The sequence below is a fragment of the Pelmatolapia mariae genome, linkage group LG1, assembly GCF_036321145.2.
Source record: "Pelmatolapia mariae isolate MD_Pm_ZW linkage group LG1, Pm_UMD_F_2, whole genome shotgun sequence".
NCBI classification, from domain to species: domain Eukaryota; kingdom Metazoa; phylum Chordata; class Actinopteri; order Cichliformes; family Cichlidae; genus Pelmatolapia; species Pelmatolapia mariae.
The window spans coordinates 10789015-10811678 of record NC_086227.1 but is presented as its reverse complement, the minus strand read 5'-3'; the positions used below and the strand labels follow the sequence as shown (position 1 = coordinate 10811678).

Here is a 22664-nt window from a genome sequence, read left to right as displayed (position 1 = left end):
ATAATAATCTGTTTCTCCCAATAATTCTGTTTTAAATAGTATCTCTTATTATATTCGATTACCATTTCCACTACAAGGCTCCTAAATAATTTATTTTCTATTTGTTCTGTGATTTGGTTTTTTTTACGCTGCAATGCTGGTTTCAGCTTTTACTAAACCCTTTAGTCATGTATCTTGATGCATATATATTTTGTCTTATTGTCTGTAATTCTTTGTCAGCAAAGCAAATTTTAAATCCCTCTTAGTCAGCTGATTCGGTAAAAACATGGCTATTTCTCACAGGAGCGGCTCTTATTAATCTTCATTTCCCTGAGTCTTCAATGGTGTCATGGTGTCATGATGCTGTGAAAATGTGCTTTCAGTCAGCTCATATGCCTCACACTCACAGCTGTGTTTTTGGACAGTGATGTCCTGACAGCACCTGAGCCATGCATATTCTCAGTATGTGATAATTAAACACTAATAATAGTGTGATATTTAGGCCTGCACATTACCCATGAACAGAAATTTGCAGGATCTGCGGTGCAGACATACAGTAAAGCTACTTTTTAAGTTTTTTTTTTATCAGGACTTAACCTAAAAAAACATGTTTTCAGTTATTTAAGCTATATTTCAGCTACAGCAGTCAAACTACATCAATAGGAGCGCTTATCTGTGGTTTGTGAAGCCCTGTTTAGGGGTTTTACATGTTAGCATGATTGCTTGGCATCTTGGTTTTTGCAGCCTGAAGTGGCTACATTTGGAAGAGGTGCTATGTTATCATAACACTAGCAAGATCTGGTTGTAAGATGCATCTATACTGCATGAGTGCATTACTTGGATATGTTATTCATCCATCCATCCATTCATCAGATCACCAGTCAAAGGACTAATGCTAACATTCACATCTATGGCCAATTTAGAATCACCAGTTAACCCAGCGTGCATGTGTTTAGAATACATCCATGCCAGGCTATTTAGGGCCTTTTTGGGATGACTTTGCATGCTCTCCCAGGGCCCAGGGTGGAACAGTCCACCAAAACTGGACCATGGGCTTCTTGGATGGCCTATACCACACAAGAGACCATTTTTGCATGTAATTGCATTAGCTTTGGCACAAAATGCACCAAAGCTACAAACACTGTTGAATTAGTTCAGGTAAATCCTAGCAAACAGCAAGCAGCCTATTGGCACCCACATCTCACTCATTCCCTGATTTAAGTGAGAGGTGGGTAGGTTATTAAAAATAATCACTGCCTCATGAGCAGGAAAATTAGAGGAAGAGACCAGGATGTAAACATAGGGTGCCTATAGGGACTCAACTTCAAGTACCCATTCAAGGAACAACAGTTTTTGGCACATCAATGATCTACTTTTTAACCCCAGCGGTTGCTTTTTGTTTAATAATGACAATTTTTGTGTCCAGTTTGATTTTAACCTTACTGGTGTTTTTTAAGTACATTACTATTTTTGCATCTCATTTACTCACATTTACTTGAGCCCTGTTTAGTAAACTCTCAATGATTTCTAAAGAAAATAAACAGGCTGCTTTAAAGTAAGAATAAAAAGTGTGAAAGTTTGACCGTCCAAAAACTGCATCATCTTAAAAGTGTGAAGTGAAATATTTTTTGTGATTGCATAAGCTTAAATTCTACCAGGCAAACAGCTCTAAATAATTTGCCAGGCTTGTGGAAAGCCATTCTCATTTCATATGCTCATATTACTGCTCTGTGTGCACTGCAGTCATCCTTGTAGACTGTTTTGTCATTTAGTGGAGATATTCATAGGAGACTCATATTCCAGCTTTAAACAAGGGAAAGCAAGCCAGACTCCTACCCCTTTATGGCTGCACGGAGACCGGAGTGCAGCGCAGCGCACTTTGTGCATCTGACTGAGCAAGGCTGTCCGTTCATATTATGCTTTCACATTACAACAATCCATAAAGCGTTTTAATGTGGGCCCATCTACAAACCTTCAGTCTGAATAAAGCTAAATTACATCATGCTGCTTGCCATGTTTCTGTTTTCCCATGCATTTGTACATGGTGAGGAGTTCAAAGTCACCGTGAGCCCTGTAGTGCCAGTGCACATTTACTTTGTTTGTGCACCGATGTATGTGTGTGAAATGTGATTGAGTCTGGGATGAAGCTGTTTGTAAGTGGAAATATAGACTTGAAGTGGAATCCACTTTACTGCTGCACTTGCTGAAGTTTCCTGCTGCATGATTCATTTCAGTCTGTATATTTAATGAAAGTGACAGCAGATTGCACCAATTAGTGGGATAACTGACGTAAAAGTAAGATGAACCACATCCTGTGTAAATATTTTTTTCCCCCTTACATGCTGTGATTGATAAATATATAATAAATGGTATAAATATGCTCAAAGAGAGAGAGAGAGAGAGATAGATGTGGTAGTTTATATTTGGAGGAAAAAAAAGAAATGAATTTATAAGTTTTCTTGTTGAACCTGTAAAACCTCATCCACAGATGTTTTTACTGGGTCATGTGTTACAACATTAGCATGACAGTGTGATGTTTTTTAGTTTTATTGTCCAGGTTCTTTCTAGCTTTGTATTTTTGTTTATCTTTGGATTAGGGTTCTGTATTCTGCCGCAATTTATCTTTCTGTTATTTCTTGTTTATTTTCTTATGCCTGATACAAGTTCTTCATCGTGTTGTTATTTCACCCTTTCAGTTCTGAGCTTCTGTTTTGTAGATCCTTAGGTTCATTCAGTTAATCCCCCTTTGTTTCCCCATTCTGTTCCGCTGCAGTCTTTTCTCTGTGTTTGTCTTTTTGTCTTGTTCCCTCATTTTGTTGTGTCAAATAATCGTCTCTTCAATCAGTTGTGTTGTACTCTTCCTGTTTTATTTTGCTAAGTGTTGTTCAGTTTAAGTCCCTCTTGAGTCATCATGTTAGTAACCCTCGGCTATGTTCTCACCTGTTCTCTCTCACCTCAATATCTTGTAAGTATATGTTGTCCGAGTGTCCCTTTGTCCTTTCTCGTGTCCTCCCTCATGATTGTGTCTCCCTGCTCTTGGTTTCCTAGTTTTCAGTTTCCCTGTTCTGATTTTCGAGTTCATCCCTTGTCTCCCGAGTCCTGCATCTGGGACCACGTCCTGCCTGCCCCACAGCCGGTTTATGACACAGTGTAGAGGTGCCCTGTTATTTCTGTGTGACTATTATATATATTATATTCAGTGAATTTTAATGCATTTGGAATAGTCTGCTGCTTTAGCAAATGCCATTGCTCACAAATCCAGGAAATCTTCTGTTAGATGAATGATGAATGAATAACTCCACAGCAATGCAAATGCAGTTGGAGCATCAGGGTTGCAGCAGAAGTGCTTGTGTAGATCTTGTTGGTGAAGATGAAAACCAAGCAAAGAAAGCATGTGACCACTATTGTGAGCCTGCCACCCCTGCTGAAAGCAGATGGAAGGGGAAACGTAAAATATCACGTGACAGTCATGTGATAGCATGTATAGATAGAGGGCACACTTTGCTGTGACATTAACAGCTGCAAGTAATTAAAGCTTCACTGACTGGAACGTCATTCCTTATGCTGCACTGGTTATTAAAATCGCAACGTTCGGATGTGAAGATGAAGTGCTTAAAATATTTTTAATTTTTTTTTTACAACAGCGGCCAACTCAGATATGATATTTACACTTTGGCTTTACTTCATGTTACTTAACAAGGTCTGCCCTTGTTTTTCTTTTCGTGGATAAAGGGTATTTTTTTCCTACTCTTTCACGCCTGACAAAATTTTGATGAAAACACTAGTAGCCCAAAAATCTTTTCAGCAACGTCAGTCATTGAGTAAGCCAAATTCATTCTCCTACCATAGGCTGCCGTTGCCTCTGCGCTCTGACCAAAATACACACAGGAGACAAAACAAAAATCCATTAAATAGTTGATGCAGCCTTGAATAAAGTCAGTACCTCTGAAGCTTTGAAATGTCTCTGTGGACTCATAAAACCAGTGACCCAGATGGCTCCCAGGTTGTGGGAAGCATGCAGTTACACTATTTCGTGTGAATGTCAGCGGCCGTGTGTGCCTCCGCACACACAGAGACACACTTTAGGTGAGTTGTTTGTTGTGTGAAAATCCGTGCAGTGCGAGGCTACGCACACAGATATTGTATGACCCAAGTTCAGGTCCAGAGAGAGACAGAGGGAGAGAGGAACATGACTGAAGCGAAGCGTGCAGAGAGCAGCCTGGGTTGTGAGCAAGAACAACCTCTGCATGTGGAATGAGTTCCAGGCGGGAGGCAGAGAGGAGAGGAGGAGGAAGCACTAGCGCAAGTGCAGCAAGCTTCTCAGCACTGGTATGTTAACAACACACCAGGTTTTGTGTGCGCCTCTGTGTGCACGTACATCATGTGTGCGTATGTGTGTGTTTGTGTGAGAGAGAGAGAGAGAGTTATCTAGTAGATGGTAGGGTATGATTGCCGTGTGCACGAGGGAGGATGGAGCTGCGAGGCACTGATTGGTTGTGCACTCTCATAGGGTGTGGCCAGAATGTGAATGACTGCTCCTGCCTTTCGCGCTGCCAGGTTTTTGGGGACAGTTTCTGAGGAGGGATGGGGTGTGTGAGACTGTGTGTGTGGAGGAGAGAGCATTGGAGCCTGTGAGAGAAGGCAGGAAAGAAAAAGGGAAAGGGGGGGCAGGAGGACAGAGAGAGAGAAAGAGAACAGGAGCTTGTGAAGAGAGGGAGGGAGGGAGCTTCAGGCAGCGAGGCTGGACTACCGCTCAAACACTGCAGTCTTTCTTTTGCTTCTCTGAGGAAGCTGTCTTTCTCTTCTCGCTGCCTGTCTCTCCTTCTTGCTGCTTCTTCTCTCGCTGCTTGGCCATGACCCTGGTGGACACCTTGATCTCCTTGCCCACCTAGAGAAGAGGAGAGAAAACGCTGTAGCGGAGGAGGGAGACGAGAGGAGGGGACAACCGCACACTTTGCTTCTCTGATGAGAGTCTGGAAATTAATTAACCACCATCAGCACAGGGGGGGAGAGCAGAGAGGGGCTCAGGAATAGAATAAGAGGGAGTTGAAGAGAGTGATTTGTTAGATGAGAGTGGAGAGACGCAGAACAACCCCTAGACACTTTTCAGAGACAAAAGGTTCAAGTTAGGGCAGGAACTAAAGAAGCAAGGAGGAAATTGGGCAAGGCAGGAATTCCACAGGGATACAAATTGAAGAAGCCAAAGAATGGTCTGCTCATCAGCGTCATTCATCCTTTCATGCCTTCTTCCATTCTTCCTCTCACATCCATAACACCATTCTTCCCGCTTGCCTCCTTTTCTATCTTAGTTCTTTCTTTTATTTTTTTGCTCCGTGCATGTCAGCAAAAGCACATCGCCAGTCACAGCCACATGCCGAACACTCAGACACAACTAAGACCAGAGAGTAGTGTTTCATTCTCAGTGGACGTGCGCTCTGTCTCTGAGTAAAAGAAGTTGATTAACCAAAGCAGGGGTGCTGTTATTTGCCAGCCAGGAAGCACCTGCTCAGGAATTTCTCATGAGACCAGGTAGGACCATTTCTGGATCATTTTGGCAAGCCCAAGGCGCTAGAGAGGTCGAGCTCTCCAGGCATTTACCTGATTGAACCTTTATGAGATGAAACTGCAGATCAGCTTATCTGGGAGCATCACACCTGTGTGCGAGGGATTAAAGAGATAGGGATGTGCAGATGTGTACGTGTATGTTGGGATTATGTCCTAAATGTTCAGATTTACACAGATGTTGTGGCAGGATTATGCAAACTGTCCTGCAGAATATATAATATATAAGATTCAAAAATAGCAAGTCAGTTGAAGTGAATGGCAGCATATTGTTTTCTCACAGATCACGTGTGATCCCACACTGGGTATAATTAAATCAGTAGTTCAGGAGTTTGTTAATTATTTTGAGGCTAGGTTAGAAATACTACTGAAATCCATCTCGCAGCCCCCCCTCAGTGGAATACCTCTTTGTCCCTCGCTGTGGACTTTGTTCAGACCTGAAGTGCACAGAGTGACTATTAAAGACTCCTAAAGGCTCATTCAGCTTCCATTATGAGACGCTCGAGCACAGACGAGACTCCATATCGGCGCAGTCCATCTCTGGACAGCAAACCCGACACGCCGCCGTTCACTTCTGGGTTTCACCGCTTTAGCGGAGAGTTCGAGTATAAGCGGCCACCGTTTGCGTTCGGCTTTCACACGACAAAGGGGCCGCAAACGTCCAAGGGACGCTATGCCCAGGGCAAGAAGTATGTGGTGTTTTACCTGGACCTCTCCTTCATATTCCTCCTAGAACTGCGGCGCTGCAGGATGGCTGAGGGTTGCATGATGGCCCTGCGATATGGAATGGTCTTCTTCAATCTCCTCTTCTGGGTGAGTTCTGTCTTTTTTTTCTTTTTTCTTTTTTTAAAATCTTTTTATATAAATATATGCATTCTTGTGCATGACTTTTGAAGAGGGGGGAGTGTTTGTTTTGCTGAAAGTGATGCTTTGCTTGCTCGCCTTAGATTTTTCTTACCCCTTTTTTTTTCTCCGAAGGAGCTCTCTTATGTGTGTCTTTGTAACCACAGTGATGTTAGAGGAGTGAGGAGGGGGCAGAGTTGAGAAAGAGACAGATCATGCATTTAGATCATGTGTACAAAGCCCACTGTGTGGGTGAGTGAAGCCTTTTCTGTTCCCTATACAGTTCGTTGAGTGTGGGTGTGCACTGCATTGTTTGCCGTGTTAAGCTGTGGCACATTTGGAGCTTGCATTATGTGTACACTAGTTAATCACAGTGTTACCATTGTGTTGTAATTCTTTACCTACCTCTGCCTCGCCCTCCTCCCCATACAGCAGCACTTCTTAGTTCACCAAGGCATCTGCTGTCAGTCTGCTCAATCCAGTTGATCGTATCTTTTTGCTGTGGGGAGGGTTGAGCTCCGCTGTGTCTGTCTGTCTCGATCCATCTCTGATAGCCCCCGTTACCGATCACTTGCATTTTCATTGTGAAGTCTGTCATGTTCCCCAGCTGTAAAGATTTCAAGCTTGTGTTGTTTTTTTTTTCCTCGTAGACTCCTGTTGTGCACTCACTTGCAACTTCTCGCAGAGCTTTATGGGGTTTTTGGCCTCTGTGGTTACCTTTCTGGGATTACTTTGATTTGTCATACGTCTGCTCTTATTGGTAACAGAATGAGATGAGGCCTTGGGCACTGAAATGCAATCTAGCTGCCAAGATGCAATCTCCCTCAAGGAATGAGTGACCTTTTCACCTCTACATCTTCAGTCAGCTATAAACGGCTGTCAGAGAAGGGTCGCGGTATTTGTTATTAGCACTCTGTGTGCATGTGTGACTGTGTGTGTGTTGCCACTGGGGATAAATAATGACCACTTGATCAAGGGTAGCTATAACCTGTTTCTGATAAGCCAGTTGTATTAGGTAAGAACAGAAGAGCTCTGCCAATTTAAAACTAAGGATGGTACATTTTGACTGTTTCGTCCCAAACTTTTTGAGGATGATTTTTTAAATTTTAAGGGGATACTTCTTAAATCTGAATATTTTATACATTGTAATGTGAATGGGATGGCTTTTACTATGACTTACAGTCAGCATAGATTAGGGATGTCAAACTTATTTTACATTGTGGGCCACATACAGTCCACTTTAATCTTAATTGAAGTGAAACTGGCCCTTTCGGTTGGTGTAAAGAACTTTCACTATACATTTATTATTATTTATAAATAAAAGAAATGCAATTTCAACAATATGTCTCGTTTTTTCGATATGTTAAAGAAATGCTGCTGCAGTAAATTAATGTGGCAGCACAAGTCTTTGGGCTTAAATTGTAATAATTTAATGTGGCACAAGCTCTGTTAGCTCATTGCTCACAGCCTTTGTTAGTTCACAGAAAGTGCTCTATTTTTACACAGTGGCTCTATTTTCATCGATAGTGAAAAAAACAAAAACAAAACAAACAATTTTTCTCTCATTTAGTTGTTTATTCATTACTTAACCACTTTGCTGTAGCATGAATGGCCTTGGGGGAAGTCTTTACCAGTAGAAAAATCTGTAAAATGTAGGAAATTACTGTTAATATTCATGCTTTTTCCAAAGCCCTCCAGTGGGCCAAATTGAAGTTTTCACCGGGATGATTCTGGCCCCAGGGCCTTATGTTTGACACCCTTTGCATAGATTGTATGAACAGTGTCCTGATGAAAATATGTTAGCCCTTTACTTTCACTTTCAGAAGGAAACACAATGTGACAGTTTACATCCTGCCTGAAAACAAAGCTCTCAATAGCTCTCTCTCTCTTACAGTAGATTATTTATATTTGTAAGATTACCAGGTGAACTGGAGGTGGGAAATTATTTGTCTCAAAGTTTCATGGCATTAATCAGTTCTATAAATAAGTGCTATAGGTTAATCTATAGGTGCATAGGTTTCTTCAGGTGTAGAAATAAACTTAAATATATGAGAATAATGTGTGCAAATAGAGTGACATAAATAGCAGCTCTGTGCAGTGAGAAGAAAGGTTTGGTCATATTTCACTGAGCGGTGTTAATATATTTATATGCTACCCACCGTTTTTAACGCACCAAGACTTGAGGCTTCTGCACAGTGCTTGACAAATTGATCCACTGAGGAAATCATCTCTTAAGGTGGCATTATTGCTTATTTGCCACAGTCTGACAGCAAAGTGGTTGGCATTGATGTTTCCATTGAGTTATTTCACGCTGTTAAAGACGTAATAGAACTGACCGGTGTTTTGAATCATATTAAATTTAGTAATTTTATTATCCAAAATGTTTTGAAGAAATATCAAATCTGGGGTTTTTGGGGGGTTATTAACAGTCGTTTTTATTTGCCAGTGAATGGGGCCATATCTCCTTTACCCATGCCAGCCAGTGCCAGTTGACTGATCTGATCCTAGCAACTAATATTGAATTTGCCAACACTACTTTCTGCTGTTTCTTTGGAATCGTATGAGCTTTTTGAATTAAACGTTGTCAATGTGTCAGTGTACATGATTTGCCAGAGTCACATCAGATACATTTTTAACTCACAATCAAGTGAAAACATCTTCCATGACCCTACGCTGTGGTACTTCACAACATTGACAAACTACAGCTTTTGTTATTGTTTTGAACCCTATCTGCAAAAAAATGCATACTTTAACATTTTTTTCTTATTCCATAATTAACGTGTTTGCCTCCAAGGAAATAATGAAATAGGTTATTTGTCCCTAAATGATGTTAAAGGTTTGGTTAGACTTAAGTCAGGAGGCAGAGAGGGTTGTTGACTAAACCAAAGGTTGGTGGTTAAATCGCTGGCTCCAAGATACCGAACCCTCTGATGCATCTATGTGAGTGAGCTTAGGTATAGTAAAGGGTTCTGTGTGTCAGTGGGTGAATGAGCCTTGTAGTAAAAAAGCACTACATAGGTGCCAGTCCATTTACCATTTCGAATTAGGTATAAACAGCTTGATTAGATTTAAGAACAAAAGTTCTCCAGTGAAGTTAAAATTTGAGTATTAAAGGTTATTTTCAGTAAAATGTGTTAAAGTCAAAGGTTTTGTCAACCCGTCCATCCACCTCGATATCCTTCCTTACAAAATACGTCTTTTCTTTCTAAACTGGCACTTGTTCCTAATGTGGGCATCAGAGGGTTTTTTCATATTAAAATGCAACTTTGAGGTGTATTAAGCTGCTTGCTGTCAACAATAACAAGTTTTCTACATTGCATCTCAGTGCACCACTAATATACTTCTACATCGAGCTACTCAGGTATGAATTTTCTTCAATTAGCAGAGAAAATAATAGTCTTCCATTTAAAAAAATTAAAGTATTACAGAGAACGACAGGAACCTTGTGAAGAGCACTTCTCTCATTTTAAAATACATTTTTATAATTCTCCATAAAAGGTGGCGGGCGATAAAGTTTCCATTTAATTACCCCACTTTCCTTGAAATGAGGTTAAAGCGAAACGGTAAATTACAATGCGTCAAAGGTAAAATGGGAATATAGAGTGAGGAAAACACACTGATGAAAGATGAGGACTATGACAAAACATATAGTCTGTAACAGCTCAGAATACCTTATATAATGTTAGGGGTTTATTTCTGTATTTGAAGAATGCCAACTAAACATTCATCTAACAATTCAGCACAGCACCAATCAGTTTCTTCCTTACCTACGGACATACACCACTGTGCCAACGACTGTTTAACGTCGTACTGGAGCATTACTGATGAGCATGTTAGTGAAGTTAAATAATAACATATAATGTCTTAGCATATAATAAGACTGTCTGCAAAGATAAGTAGTTATTTGTCATGTTGCAGATACAGATGACTCACTGATGACTGGGAAAGAGGCTAAACAAAAAGTTTCATGTGATGATATCCTTTTTGATTCATATAAACAGAAAAAGTTTTAACATTAATTAACACAATGAGAGTTAAATTTAAACCACTTTTCTCTGACACGTGGAGAAGAATAAAAAAAAAACCCACAGCATGTGTACTGTGAGAAGTCACGCTGTCTTTTGTGAGAGTACAGTGCTTCTTTTTACAAACTCTATTTAAATTATCTTGTAATGTGTTTGTGATGACCTTCAGGGAGGTTACAAGCTAAAAAAAGGGTTATTTTGACAAAAGAAGTGCTCTCAGTTGGCATTTTTCCTTTTCCAGTGTTTCCATAGTTTAGTGGTTTACATAGTGGTTTACACATTCACCTCACCAGCGAAAGATCCAAAGGAATAGACACAAATCCCGTCCTGGTTGTGTCAGAAGAGGCCTCTGGCATAGAAATCTACCCAGTCAAAGAAGTGGTGACCCCTTGCTGCAACATATTTGATTTTAGTTAGGAAAGAAAGTAGCTTCCTTGAGAAAAAATCACTTTTTCCAAGGAGATTTTTTGTTATATTAAAGTGACCTGAGTGAATTGCAAGGTGAAAATGTTTCTCTGGATGTTAGTTTTGTCCTTAAAGAGCAGCGACTGTAGACATTTAAGATTCAAAACACTTACAGACGACTCTAGTGACAGTTCTCTGTGTTTCCAAATACAAAAAAAAAAATCAGGAGAAACTTTTCAAACCTTTCCTGCAGACTGGATGTCTTGACTGTTGTTTTTCTTTTTTGGTACTGAAAACATTTTTTTTTTTTTTTTTGTCCCAAAATATGACAAAATATTGTCAGACCACCTCCACTGGTGTCTAGCCTTGCTTACTGAAATCAGGATTGTTAAAAAAAAGCTGAAGAGCAGGCCTTGTGGTGTGTAACCCAGCACAGTTTCTCAAAGGAATATTTCCAGGTCAAATGAGTACGACACTGCCGAAGATTGAAGGCAGACCTCTTTGCTCTGTTTTACTCTCAGCTTGTTATCACACGGCTCCCTTGTGGTGGGCAGAAACTGACAATCATCTGTGCAGCTCCGAGAGCAGCAGGAGGTGGAGGAGAACCAAACTGTGCTGGAAGAGGCCAGGGTGCTTTTTGTTACTGTGACTGTTAAAATGGGTGAGAGAGAGAGACGTGAACTTCCTCTGACATGGCTGCTCAAACATGTAAAAGATGTTGTGTCTGTTTGATGATGGTGTCGACCAGCGGGCATTCATGCTCAGTTGCAGATAACATCTTTTTCTGTTGCTGAGACATGCTATTCTTTCTTTTTTTTTTGGTTTGCACTGAAGTGGGACACACACACACACACACACTTTTTTAAGTGACCGTGGCTGTGCTTACGCTCAGACAATAGAGTCATGGCAGAAGAAGCAGAGCCGTCAGGATTTTGTGCTTATGTTGGTATCAAAAACCAAATTGTTCCAAAAGGGAATTGGAAGAGGTCAAGAAGACAAATCTGAAATGGGTTTGTGAGAATAGCTGCAATGATAGAGGCCAGACCTGCTGGTCTGTCACAGATGAAGGAGGTGAGCATGGTGGTAAGAGGTACAGATGATAACAGTAACTATTGGTGGGACATAAGTGGCATCTCGCTCAGTAGGCTGGTAGAGCTTTGAAACAGGAGGACAGCGGGGCACATACATCAAATTGTACTATTGTAGCTCATGTGTCACTCTCAGGCCAAATTTTTATTCATGCCTTTTTTGTAACTTACTGATCTTTGAAGGTAAGTTTCCCCGATTTCTCAGTTTGCTCTGTTTTATTTGAACTCAAAAGTCTCCTGCTTTTGTTTTTTCTTAGTTTCTCTCGGATTTTATTTCCCCAAGCAACTGACTTAAAACTCTCAAATGCAGACTCTATCACCTCTGTTTACATGAGACAGCATCCTCTTGCAGATCTGTCAGCTCAGACGTTGCTCTGGTAATAGAAAGAGAATAGAAAATGAGGGAGAAAAACACAAATTAGGTCCTAATTATGCTCTTCATTCCACATGTACTATACAATTGCGCTATACAGAGATATGAGTAATTTAGCCTGTAATGTTATTACTATGTATTATTACAACTTTTTATTTTTTAGTCTCTTAGTTCTTTCTCACAGAGCAGAAATGTGTAACAAAGCCATTAGGATGAATTCTCATTACATGCTTTCATGCCATTAAAAGGTGCATCAACTTCCAGATTGTCATGGAAACAAGTCTTTTTCTAAGCACTGCATAAAAAGGAAACACAAGATCTGTGTGTGTGTATGTGTGCTTACATAGTATATGTCACATACTTTAGTGCAAATGAAGCCAACAGTGGCTATCACATCCCATTTGAAATTGGAATCCGGTGACTCTTCACTTACTCAGGGCTACAGTCAGTTACTCTTGTTTTAATTCCCATTACTGTAAGTGTGTGAAAATGAGCTCGGCGCTCTGACCTTGTACGTTAACGTCTGTGTGGGTGGGGAGCAGCCTGGGTATCTCTTCTTCGCAGACAAAATGTCAAACAAATCTATACAAAAAGAGAGAAGCAGATTTCTGTGCTCCAGGACAAATGCTGATTATCCCCTAAATGTAGGAGCAATGACTCCACCATAAAAATGCAAAAATGGGCATCTCGGAAAAATATGCAACAATTCACAACAGCTAATCGTCTTGAGCGGAAACCACCACAGAGCTAGGGGGAAAAAATACACCCCACAGCTGCAAAATACCAAAATAAGACTCATTTACAGCCACTTTTTAATTAATCTTGTTAGCACAAACGTGTCTTTTCCATGCTGCAGGGGTGGGAGGGAGGGGTGGGGGGAATCCTCAGCATCAGCAGCAGTAGCGGGTGAGCCTGGGACAGAGGAGGGATAGGAAGAGAGGAGGCAGAAGGAAGAGACGGAAGATGTGTCCTCTGAAGTTGTGTTTACTTGTCATCGTAATGTAGGTCAGAGCCCAACGGAGGATCCATAGATTGCCAGAGTTCTGAATGGGTTGCATCTGTCTCCAGTGATTTAGCCGGATCAATAGAAATTGCCTTTCTACTGATTTGAGATCTGTCCGCCCCGCCCCGCCCAGGCTCTGCTGCCACACAGTCCATCGATTTGCAGCTGGACCGGAGGGGACGTGCACAGCATGAGCAGTTCAGATAATAGGCCTGCAGTTTGCATTTGCTGAGTACGGCATGTTTGTGCACACAGCTCACAGGCAGAAAAGTCATTTAATTGTGTGGAAACTTTTTGAAATAGGGAGAGAAGTGGGGAATCTCTCCATTCTTTCCTTTTCTATACGTCATTGTGTTCAAAGATGAATTCCTACAGTACTGTGCAAAGGTCTTGAGTCAACCCTCGTTTCTTTAGATTTTGTGAGAAGAATGGGAAATAGATGCAGTGATTTATTGAAACATGCAAACATACACAGAAATATAGTATTTAAAGCAACAACAGAGTTTGTACAGTTTTAGCAATGTGAATGTCAATAATTGGTTTAATCTTTATTCTTCAGTCTGAGCTCTCTGAGCAAAGCTTTCTTGTCATTTCTTTAAGTCTTCAGGAAAAGTTCTCCAGGCTTCTTGAAGGACATCCAAAGCTCTTCTTTGGGTGTTGGCTGCCTTTTTTTCCTGTTCTGTGTCCCACACCGCTTCAATAATGTTGATATCTGGGCTCTGGGGAGGCCAATCCATGACTGATAGTGTTCCACTGTGTGTTTGGAATCGCTATCATACTGAAAAAAATCAACCCATTGGCAATTAAGTGCTTTCTAGCTGGCATTTCATGGTTGATCAAAATCTTGTGGCACTTTTCTTCTACTATTACACCAGTTTTGACAAGATCCCCCCAAACTACTGGCTGAAGTAGAACAGACTAGCCCTTTATTGTCACTGTACAAGTAGAACGAAATTGTGGGTGCTCCACCTGATTACTGTGCAAGGAATTTGAATGCAAAGAACAATACACAATAAAACACAATACAAACAACAATTAAAACAGATTTTCAGTCACATTCTTGAATAATTTGGCTTTTCTGTAATTTTCCTATTACTTAAGGACATGCCTTTGAAATACTGTTCATCTGATTATAGGTAGTTTGTTAAAAAAAACTATTTTCCTCTTCTTTTCCAGTTTCATCATGTTTTTAAGATAACATTGCACACCTGAAATATGCCAATTTTCTTCTAGCTAATAGCTCTTTTGGAATCATCTTGTTGATACAAAAACATTGTTTTACGCCTGCTTGGTATTTCCATAGATTCATCTAAAGAAATAGAAACAAAGTGTGTATTTTTGAAGGTAAATATGTAACAACATGCCTGAAGTGTTATAAAACGCAGGCAGCTAAGGACCCAAATGCAGCCAAGGACCCAAATGCAGGACTCTCAGGCTGGACTGAACCTAAAAACAGCTTTATTGCTGAAAAACACAAATAACTAAATACAAGGAACTTAACTGGCAGCTACTCATGGATACACTATGAAGGCGCTGAACAAACAGGACACAAAGCAAGAGAGATGATGCAACAAAGAACAGAGGGAGAATCAGACAATATATACACACAGAGGATAACGAGGGAACAGACCACAGGTGGGAACACAGCTGACACTAATCTACTGACAAGACAGGGGAAGCAAACTGAGCATCATGCACACGAGACGGAAGACTAACAAATAAAACAGGAAGTACAAACACTGAGACCGTGACCAAGAGATGTGAACTTGACAGAGCAACAGGAGAATAAACACACAAAGACATGACTGACTTGGGGGGGGGGGGAGAAAGAGAACACACAAGATGATAACTAAACATTGCCTAACCTAATAAGGAACACAGTCTGGAAACAAAGGAAAACTAACATAAACAGGAAACTGTGAACAAGAAATAGAGATAATGAAACTCAGAGGCACTAGGAGAAAAGAACAAACAGCAGAGTATCGAGCTCCAACCCAAAACTCATCATAACCTAGAATGAACCATAAAACCTATCGAACAGGAGAACAGAACTATAGTACAAAGACACCAAAAAAAGACCCCAAAACCTTCCACATGACATGAAGATACAATTTAAAATGCGTTCTCTGCTAAATTGTCTGTTATGTGTAGACACAACACTGAGTCATCCCTTGAGTTAGTTGACTTTTTTCTGCTTGAATGATTCATAGGTCAGTGTTAAGTGGTTTAACGAAAAATATTTCTCTGAAAATGGTCAAGTACAAGGACTCAAACTGAGTGACAAAGCAGCCAAAGAAAAACTTTGAATAAACTGCAGAAAACCTAAAAAACTATTTATAAAGACCACTAAAAATTTACAAGCCTGTCAACTTGGATACAAAACACAAAGAATGAGCGATCGTTCAAGACTTTTTGGAGATTATTTTATATAAGCTCAAGTTTTAAGCACTGAAGTCACACTGTAGTTTTTAAGGCCGTATGCATAAAAAAGTTTGAGCAGCAAGCATCTGTCAATCAACGAGAGCTGGAAAATAAAGTGTGACACTGTGGGAAAGTATGAGGAGTTGTTCTTTATGGAAAGTAAAAGTCCTGCCTGTGCCAGTTCACCATGTTATGAGCAAGAAAGTATTACAGGAAAGTTTGACTCCTTGGAAGCAAAAGAAATGAGGGCTTACTCAAGACTTTTGGACTGTAATTATGTGTTTGTGTTTACCCAAAATCAAGTTTTATCACGTCTGACACATCTTTCTTTTTAGTAGTGTAGGTAGCATTGTAGTGCATAGTTAGTGTTGCACAGTCTCAGTCAAATATAACCTGACTACAGTAAATTTATGTTGTGACAGATTTTCCTTCAAAGATACCCTTTAATAAAAGCCCTCCGGGGCTTTTATTGACTCAGAAAGAGGCTTAGGTGGTGCCTCTGCACGGCTGCTCTGGCTTTATCACCGCTGCCAGTTTAATACTCAAACCTCTTTGATTCCAGTTTTCAGCTTTTTTAGACACTAGATTTTGGCATTGCCATAACACTGACCTACTTGAGGCATTCTTTAGCTTTTTAAAATCCAATTTTCTTCATGTCTCCATGGTTATAAAAAGCAACCGTCACATGAATTTTTCAGTTTGAAGTCATGACTTCATTCATAGCAGCGATATTTATGCATAGTTTCATTTTCTTATGTAATGAAAGGAATGGCACAATTTGCAATGATTAGGGATGATGGGATTCTAGATTAAAAGCTGTAATAAATCAGGCACGTTTATCCTTCGACCTCTTTAAGTTGTAATAGTGGCAGAAAAAAAAATATTCGTTTGCATTACTTTAATGCATTTAAAGACCAAAGCCTTTCCTCCACATCCTTATGTGCAAAAAGCAAATAAAAAATGAAATCAGTGAATGAAATTCTAGACGATGTTGCTTCTCTCTTGTGATTGAGCAGGGCTATACTAGGCTTTATGGTTTTTCAATCTGTGATGTTTAAAGTTGTTTAAAAACTGTCAAGGCACCGAGGGAAGCCCCAGAGCAAAAAAAAAAAAAAAAATCCAAACCAATGAGTAACCTGGATTCAGTTCAGTTAATGAACCCGACTAAAAGCTAAACTCTGTCTTCATGAAGGTGAGTTTCTCCTGCCTGCTTCCCTGCACACTCAAACATTGCATTGATGTTTTGCAGGTGCTTTTCAGTGGCTGAACAAAGTTGAAAAATGTATTGATAGAAAACATGAATTGTGCCCTTTGCAGGCTGCCAACTTTGCACAAATCATAATCCATACTTACTGTTCTTACCAAAATACATGGCCACTTCCTGCTGTTATAGAAATTCACTAAAATGTTGTTCTAAGATTCCTGTAATGATAAACACACGTTGTCTCTGTGATCACTCCTCTATATTGAAATATAAATTTATAGTTCTGTGTTCTTCAGAGATATGTAAACATAAAAATACACATTAACAGTTTGTGTGTTAGTTCACATTTATGGTCAGCATGCTTTCAGACTTCTGAATTTCCACGCACGTCTTTTTGCAGGTTGTTTCTGGTAGTTAGAGAACGACTCTACCAATCAGAGTTAGTAAGTAGAATTAAGAATGACAGAAAAATGGCAACAACTGTGAATAAGAAAGATGTGAGTGTGCAAGTTGTTCTGAATTTATATGAAAGGATAACTCCCACATCTTTCATCAGTGCAAAACTGGTTCTGACAAGAGCTATGGCAGCTTTCAAATGGAAAACTTGGTTTGCAGCAGAGATATGCAATGAACTTGGCTTGGCCCAAAGTAAACAAATAAATCTCTTCCTCACAATAAATTAACTATGGCAAACTATTAGGAACATTAATCACTGAAAGGTAAAAGTACTTCTATTCCGATTCAAGGTCCGGCATGGCTGTGCATTGATCCTGTTTAGAGCCTACACAGATCTTTGCAGGTCATGGTCTACATGTTGGAGCTCTGTGCTGTCAATAGGCGGGCAGAGGGCAGTGATGAAAATATCTGGAACAGGCAGTCTGTGGGCTGCTTTTGCTTGTGTTGTTGTTGGTCCTTTAGCCCTTTAGCACCTGCTGCAGAGAAACCCAAAGTCATAGCAAAACAAAGAGTTTCTCTGTAGTGAAGTGATTCCATCCTTTTTGGGGGCTTATCCAGTTCAGGTTTGCAGGCAAAACCGAGTGTTAAAAATAATAAAAACTGTCTGTACTTTTGCTGTTGCTTTGTTGATCTTTGATTATTTATTTTTCACATTTCTCATTCTTTGTGGTGAACGCCGCTGTTGCTCCGTTTCCCCATTCAAGCTCACATTTCAACTATGCGGCATTGAGTCTACACATAGCATCACCCCTGAGCTCAAGCACGTTTGTATAGGTTGTATACCCAAAACCATTCACTCTGCATAGCTGAATACCTACGCAAACTGACACAAAAGCAGAACTATGGATTCAGCTTCAGGCTAGCTGTTTCCACTAAGCAGGAACCCCTGAGGGTGAAAAACAAAGCCAGAAGAGAAGGGCCAAAAAGTGCAGTTCCTCGGTGGCCACTCGAGGCTTTCTCCATAAATTTTTCTCCATATTTGTGCTGAAATGCACAGTTTTCCTTTTTTTTTTCGGTCTCGGTAGGCAATTTCAGCTTTGTTAACAACTTTACAGGCGGAATGTTTTGTTTTATGACGCAGCTGAGTGGGAAATGATTTCCAACCAGGCTCCTAGCTGTCTGCTAGACTGTCACCTCCGGTATTTTGAGTCAGTGAATTGACCATTTGAGTGTGTTTGTGGTGTGGGAGCTTTTTGAAGTGATTTAATGCAAATATCTAACATCTAATACGGCTTGTTGTGTGGTTAAAAGTACAGCTCATCTGTGGTGAAATATTAATGTTTTATTTATATGGCATGTTGCTTCGGAGTGATTAGCAAGTGTCTGTGTCTGTGCGATGTAGCCATGCAGTCGCTGAATGCACCTTGCTAAATAAGCTTCCTGCCATTAGATAATCGCTTAGTACGCCACCCTTTATGGTCACTTCCTATGAATATGTTTTTACTGAGTAATCCATTTAAATCGAAATTCAGTATCAGTGGCGCTTAATTCATGAAGAAGAGCTCTCCTTTCCCTCCAGCACATCTCCAGATTAGCCCTGAGACTGAGTGGAAGTACTTACAGTGGGATGTGCTCAGTTTTCTGACAGTGAATATTTCATCCACTGCATCAGTCTGGCATGACTGCAGTGAAGCTGCTCATCACACCAATGACCTTCTGATGTCAATAAAGAACATCTCTTCAAACAGTTGGGTGGACATATTTGAAAAATTAAATGCAATAACAATAATAATGATGTAATACTCCGTTTATAAATGAAACAGCCCATGCACTAGCCAGCAGGTTCGAAAATGTGTGCGTCTTGTAATCCCAGCGGTCGCTGCAACTGTGTCAAAATTAATATACACTGAGCAATTACAGCTGACAGATCTGAGTCATGAAATTTTAAAATATTCATAAAGGACACTTGAAGTCGGGATGTGTCAAAGCGATGTGCAGCACAGGGTGAAAACAGCATGTATCTGCAGAGCTGTGAAAGGTTAGCCTTACACTGTTAAAGGTGGGTCATTTCTCTCTCTATATATATCTCTCTTTTTTTTTTTTTTTTAGGTCAGCATTAAAGGATTAAGATGTCAAATAGCAGACTTGGAATTTAAGCCCACTGGGAAGTTGGAGAATACACTGATTTGAATAATCATCCGTTTAAATGAGATTTACCCAGAATCAAGTGCTCGTCCATCAGTATAATCCCACCGATTCCTGGTTTGTTTTACTCGCCTGTGTGTAGTCGCACGAGGCACAAGTGAAAGGTGGAGAAGTTCCGCTGCAAAGCAGGCGGGGAGATGGAGACTCCGTCATGTAAAACAAGGATGTACTGTATCTAGGACTGCACATATGGAGAGATTTTGTGTGTTAGTATACAGCAGCGGGCTGTTAACCTTCGCATGAGCGAGAGATCCCCGTTGGTCTGTCTCATTACAGATGGAGACCAGATGGAGGCAGTGAGCTCTAACACCCCACTGACTCTGCTGACGTAGGGAGGGAAAAAAAAGAAAGAGGCAGCTCGATACACCTAATTGACAGCGCGGTGTCATGAAGGAGCTTTAGTTTAAGGTGCAGCAGAGTCCCAAGTGGAATGCATAAACAGCCAGGTGACACTAATCAGAGCCGAGCAGATCTTTCTGCGGCAGCTGAGGAGATGCTAAAGGGGGTCGAGCAGGAGCAAAACTTCTTGATATGTGACGCAAAAAAAAGAAAACAAAGACGCCGTTAATTATCGATAGCTCTCGGGGTGTCCCGCAACACCTGGGGATCCTTTCGTGCTTGAAGAACAATATTATACACGTTCCTTTTGCTGTTTTTCCCCCTCCGATTATTTCTAAGGATGTGCTGTAGTCACAGTGAGACACTTTCATGCAAAAAAAACAAAAGAGATCAGGAGGGGATGGAAGGGGTGGAAACAAATCTACAGTTACAAGTCATTTATGCCAAAGAACAAGCAATGGTGGATAAGTAATGTCAATTTGAATAGAAGCAGATTTTCTGTCTGATATGTGGCTGTGATATTCCCACGCACTTGGTAGTCGCGCTCTCTCCCTGTGCAAAAGTGCCTTTCTTGTGATATTCTCTATGGTTTCTATTACCTCTGAGGAGAAGCCAAGCTGTGCTCGCCATACTGTCAGGAAATATTTCTGGTTGTGAGGCTTTGTATGCGTAAGATAGGGCGAGCCAAGTCAAACCTTTATATACCACATTTCACGCATGAGGAAAACACAATGGGCTTCACATGGAAACAACTTTTAAAATTCATTAGAACTGGCAGAGACAGGCTTAAGAGAATAAAAGAAGAAAATGATTTTCTTTTCTTTCAGTTTCCCAGAAAGTTGCTTCAAAAATCCAGAAATTCAATTTGCTGGTGCCACATTTACATACCACATCCGGCTGATCCTGTACTTTGTTGAAGTTGTACGAGTGAGTCCTGTGAGGCTCTGCCAGTCCATTAAATGTAACAAATGTAATTATTCTTTATGCACTTTTCCCAACAAATAACACTAGTGTTTGGTGTATTAGGAGATTATCTTGTCTGAGTCAGCCCAAAGCTTCGCTGCTTGAAATTAACTGACTTCTTTATTCGGTGATTGATTAACTATGTTATTCTCGAGAGTTCGAGGCACTGGCACAACTTTTAATAGGCTTGAATAGAGACGTCTCCTAACAAAGCAAGGAATCTGTTTGTCTTTGTGTAGTTCCAGCTTCAGAAGTAGCACAACATTTGACCTGCTCTGCTTTAAACTCTGTGCCTGTATTGTTGTCGAGACAGGCCGCTGCCGGCCTCGTCGGCAGTATTGTACCAGCAGGAATGCATAACGCTGGGCATACCGCTGAGAGAGAGAAAGAAAAAAAAAACAACAACAGCAGAAGGACCAGCTCTGTTTAGCAACCGAGAAGTCCAGCAACCATCAGCAGGCGGTTAAAGACCTAAAGAAGGAGCTGAGCCAGAGGGACAGTGAAGTCCTTGAACACAGCAAGGGACGAAGAGTTTCTCTGCAAAGTTCACAAAAAAAAAGACGAGAAAGACGAGGCCTGGATCCCAAAATACAGCGCTATGGAGGACAGCCGGAGAAAGCAGGTGGGAAAGAGAGAGAGAAAGTAGAGAAGGAGAAGTAGGTTTGGGAAGAGGGAGATAAAAAAAAAATCTGCTGGGGAAAAAAAAGGAAGAGGAAAGAAAGAACTGATGGATAAGAATTACCTTTCTGTCATTCCTCTATCGCTCACAATCCCACCTGTAATCCCACCTGTCCCCATCCTCCCACCGCATTTCAGTCATCTCTTTCATCCTCACCTCTCATCAGCCCTCTCACCCCCGTTCACCCCCTCCCTCTCTAACAGCTTATCTTTCGTCTTATAGGGGAAACTGCGGCTGGGATAACAGAATCCTCTAAATTAAAACCATTATTAATCATTAGAATCATTGTGCATAATGAAAAAATCAAATAAACAAATCAATTATACTTCTCCACGCATCTGCCTCCCTGACTAAACAGAAAAGAAGTGCACCGCGGTGTGGCTGTGCGTTGTTGTTAGTGTGGAAATACGGACAGTTTTGTTTTGAGAAGGAATAAAGCTCTCAAGTGTATAATTATAATTTGCACAGGATTAATTATGTAATAAAAGTTGCTGTTCCAAATGTGTCAGTATGATATAACTTTAATGAAATTACACAGTTAACATCACTGTGATGGCTCAACCAAAGTAGCGGAGTCTTAGAGAGTTTCATTTGAAACCAAATATCTTTTTTTTATGATCAGCCCACATCCAATATCTAAAGTCACATCTGTTTGTATAGCACATTTAAAAGCAACTGAAGTAGACCCAAAGCGTTTCCCAGTTGTAGCAGATGGATTAAAAACCCAAGTAGCCGGTCCAGAAATACATGTAATTAATAAAAACTATTATTTGAAAAGGGGTAAAATAAAAACGCGAATGTCTAAAACGAAAATAACGGATAAAAGTTGCAGGAAGAAAACAAACCGTGGGTCACTTCAGACAGGAGACAGTAGAATATGTGGGTCTGCAGCTTGTTTGCCTTTGGTTTTAAGAAGAGAATGGGGGACTGAGAGGAGCTGCTCAGAGGATGACCCGGGTGACTTTGAGACAGATTACAGAAAGACAGATTTTGAAATCAATTGTGCATTTCACTGAGTCCAGCAACTACATTTTGAAATAGTTCTAGGAACGGCTGAATTGGAAAACCTATTCACAGGAAATTGCTATTGCGTTTGGCTATGGTGATGATAAAAGCTGCCCTTCAAAACTCTGCTGATTTGCTTTTTAAAGATCAGAGAAATATCCAACAAAACATCTT

At 40.5% G+C, this 22664-nt stretch overlaps 1 protein-coding gene across 4 annotated transcripts in view; it reads left to right on the top strand.

Moving 5' to 3' along the window:
- The window catches only part of tspan4a (tetraspanin 4a), a 158992-nt gene that overhangs the window by 33883 nt on the left and 102445 nt on the right, over positions 1–22664 (top strand). The window contains exons 1-2 of one of the 4 annotated variants that reach the window (XM_063471625.1): positions 4290–4308; positions 6275–6354. In XM_063471625.1, coding sequence (XP_063327695.1) covers positions 6292–6354 — 63 coding nt within the window. In that variant the 5' untranslated portion in view covers positions 4290–4308; positions 6275–6291. Of the gene's footprint in view, positions 1–4289; positions 4309–4617; positions 6355–22664 lie in introns of those variants that run through there. The other 3 variants (XM_063471620.1, XM_063471624.1, XM_063471612.1) reach the window with 3 other exon arrangements.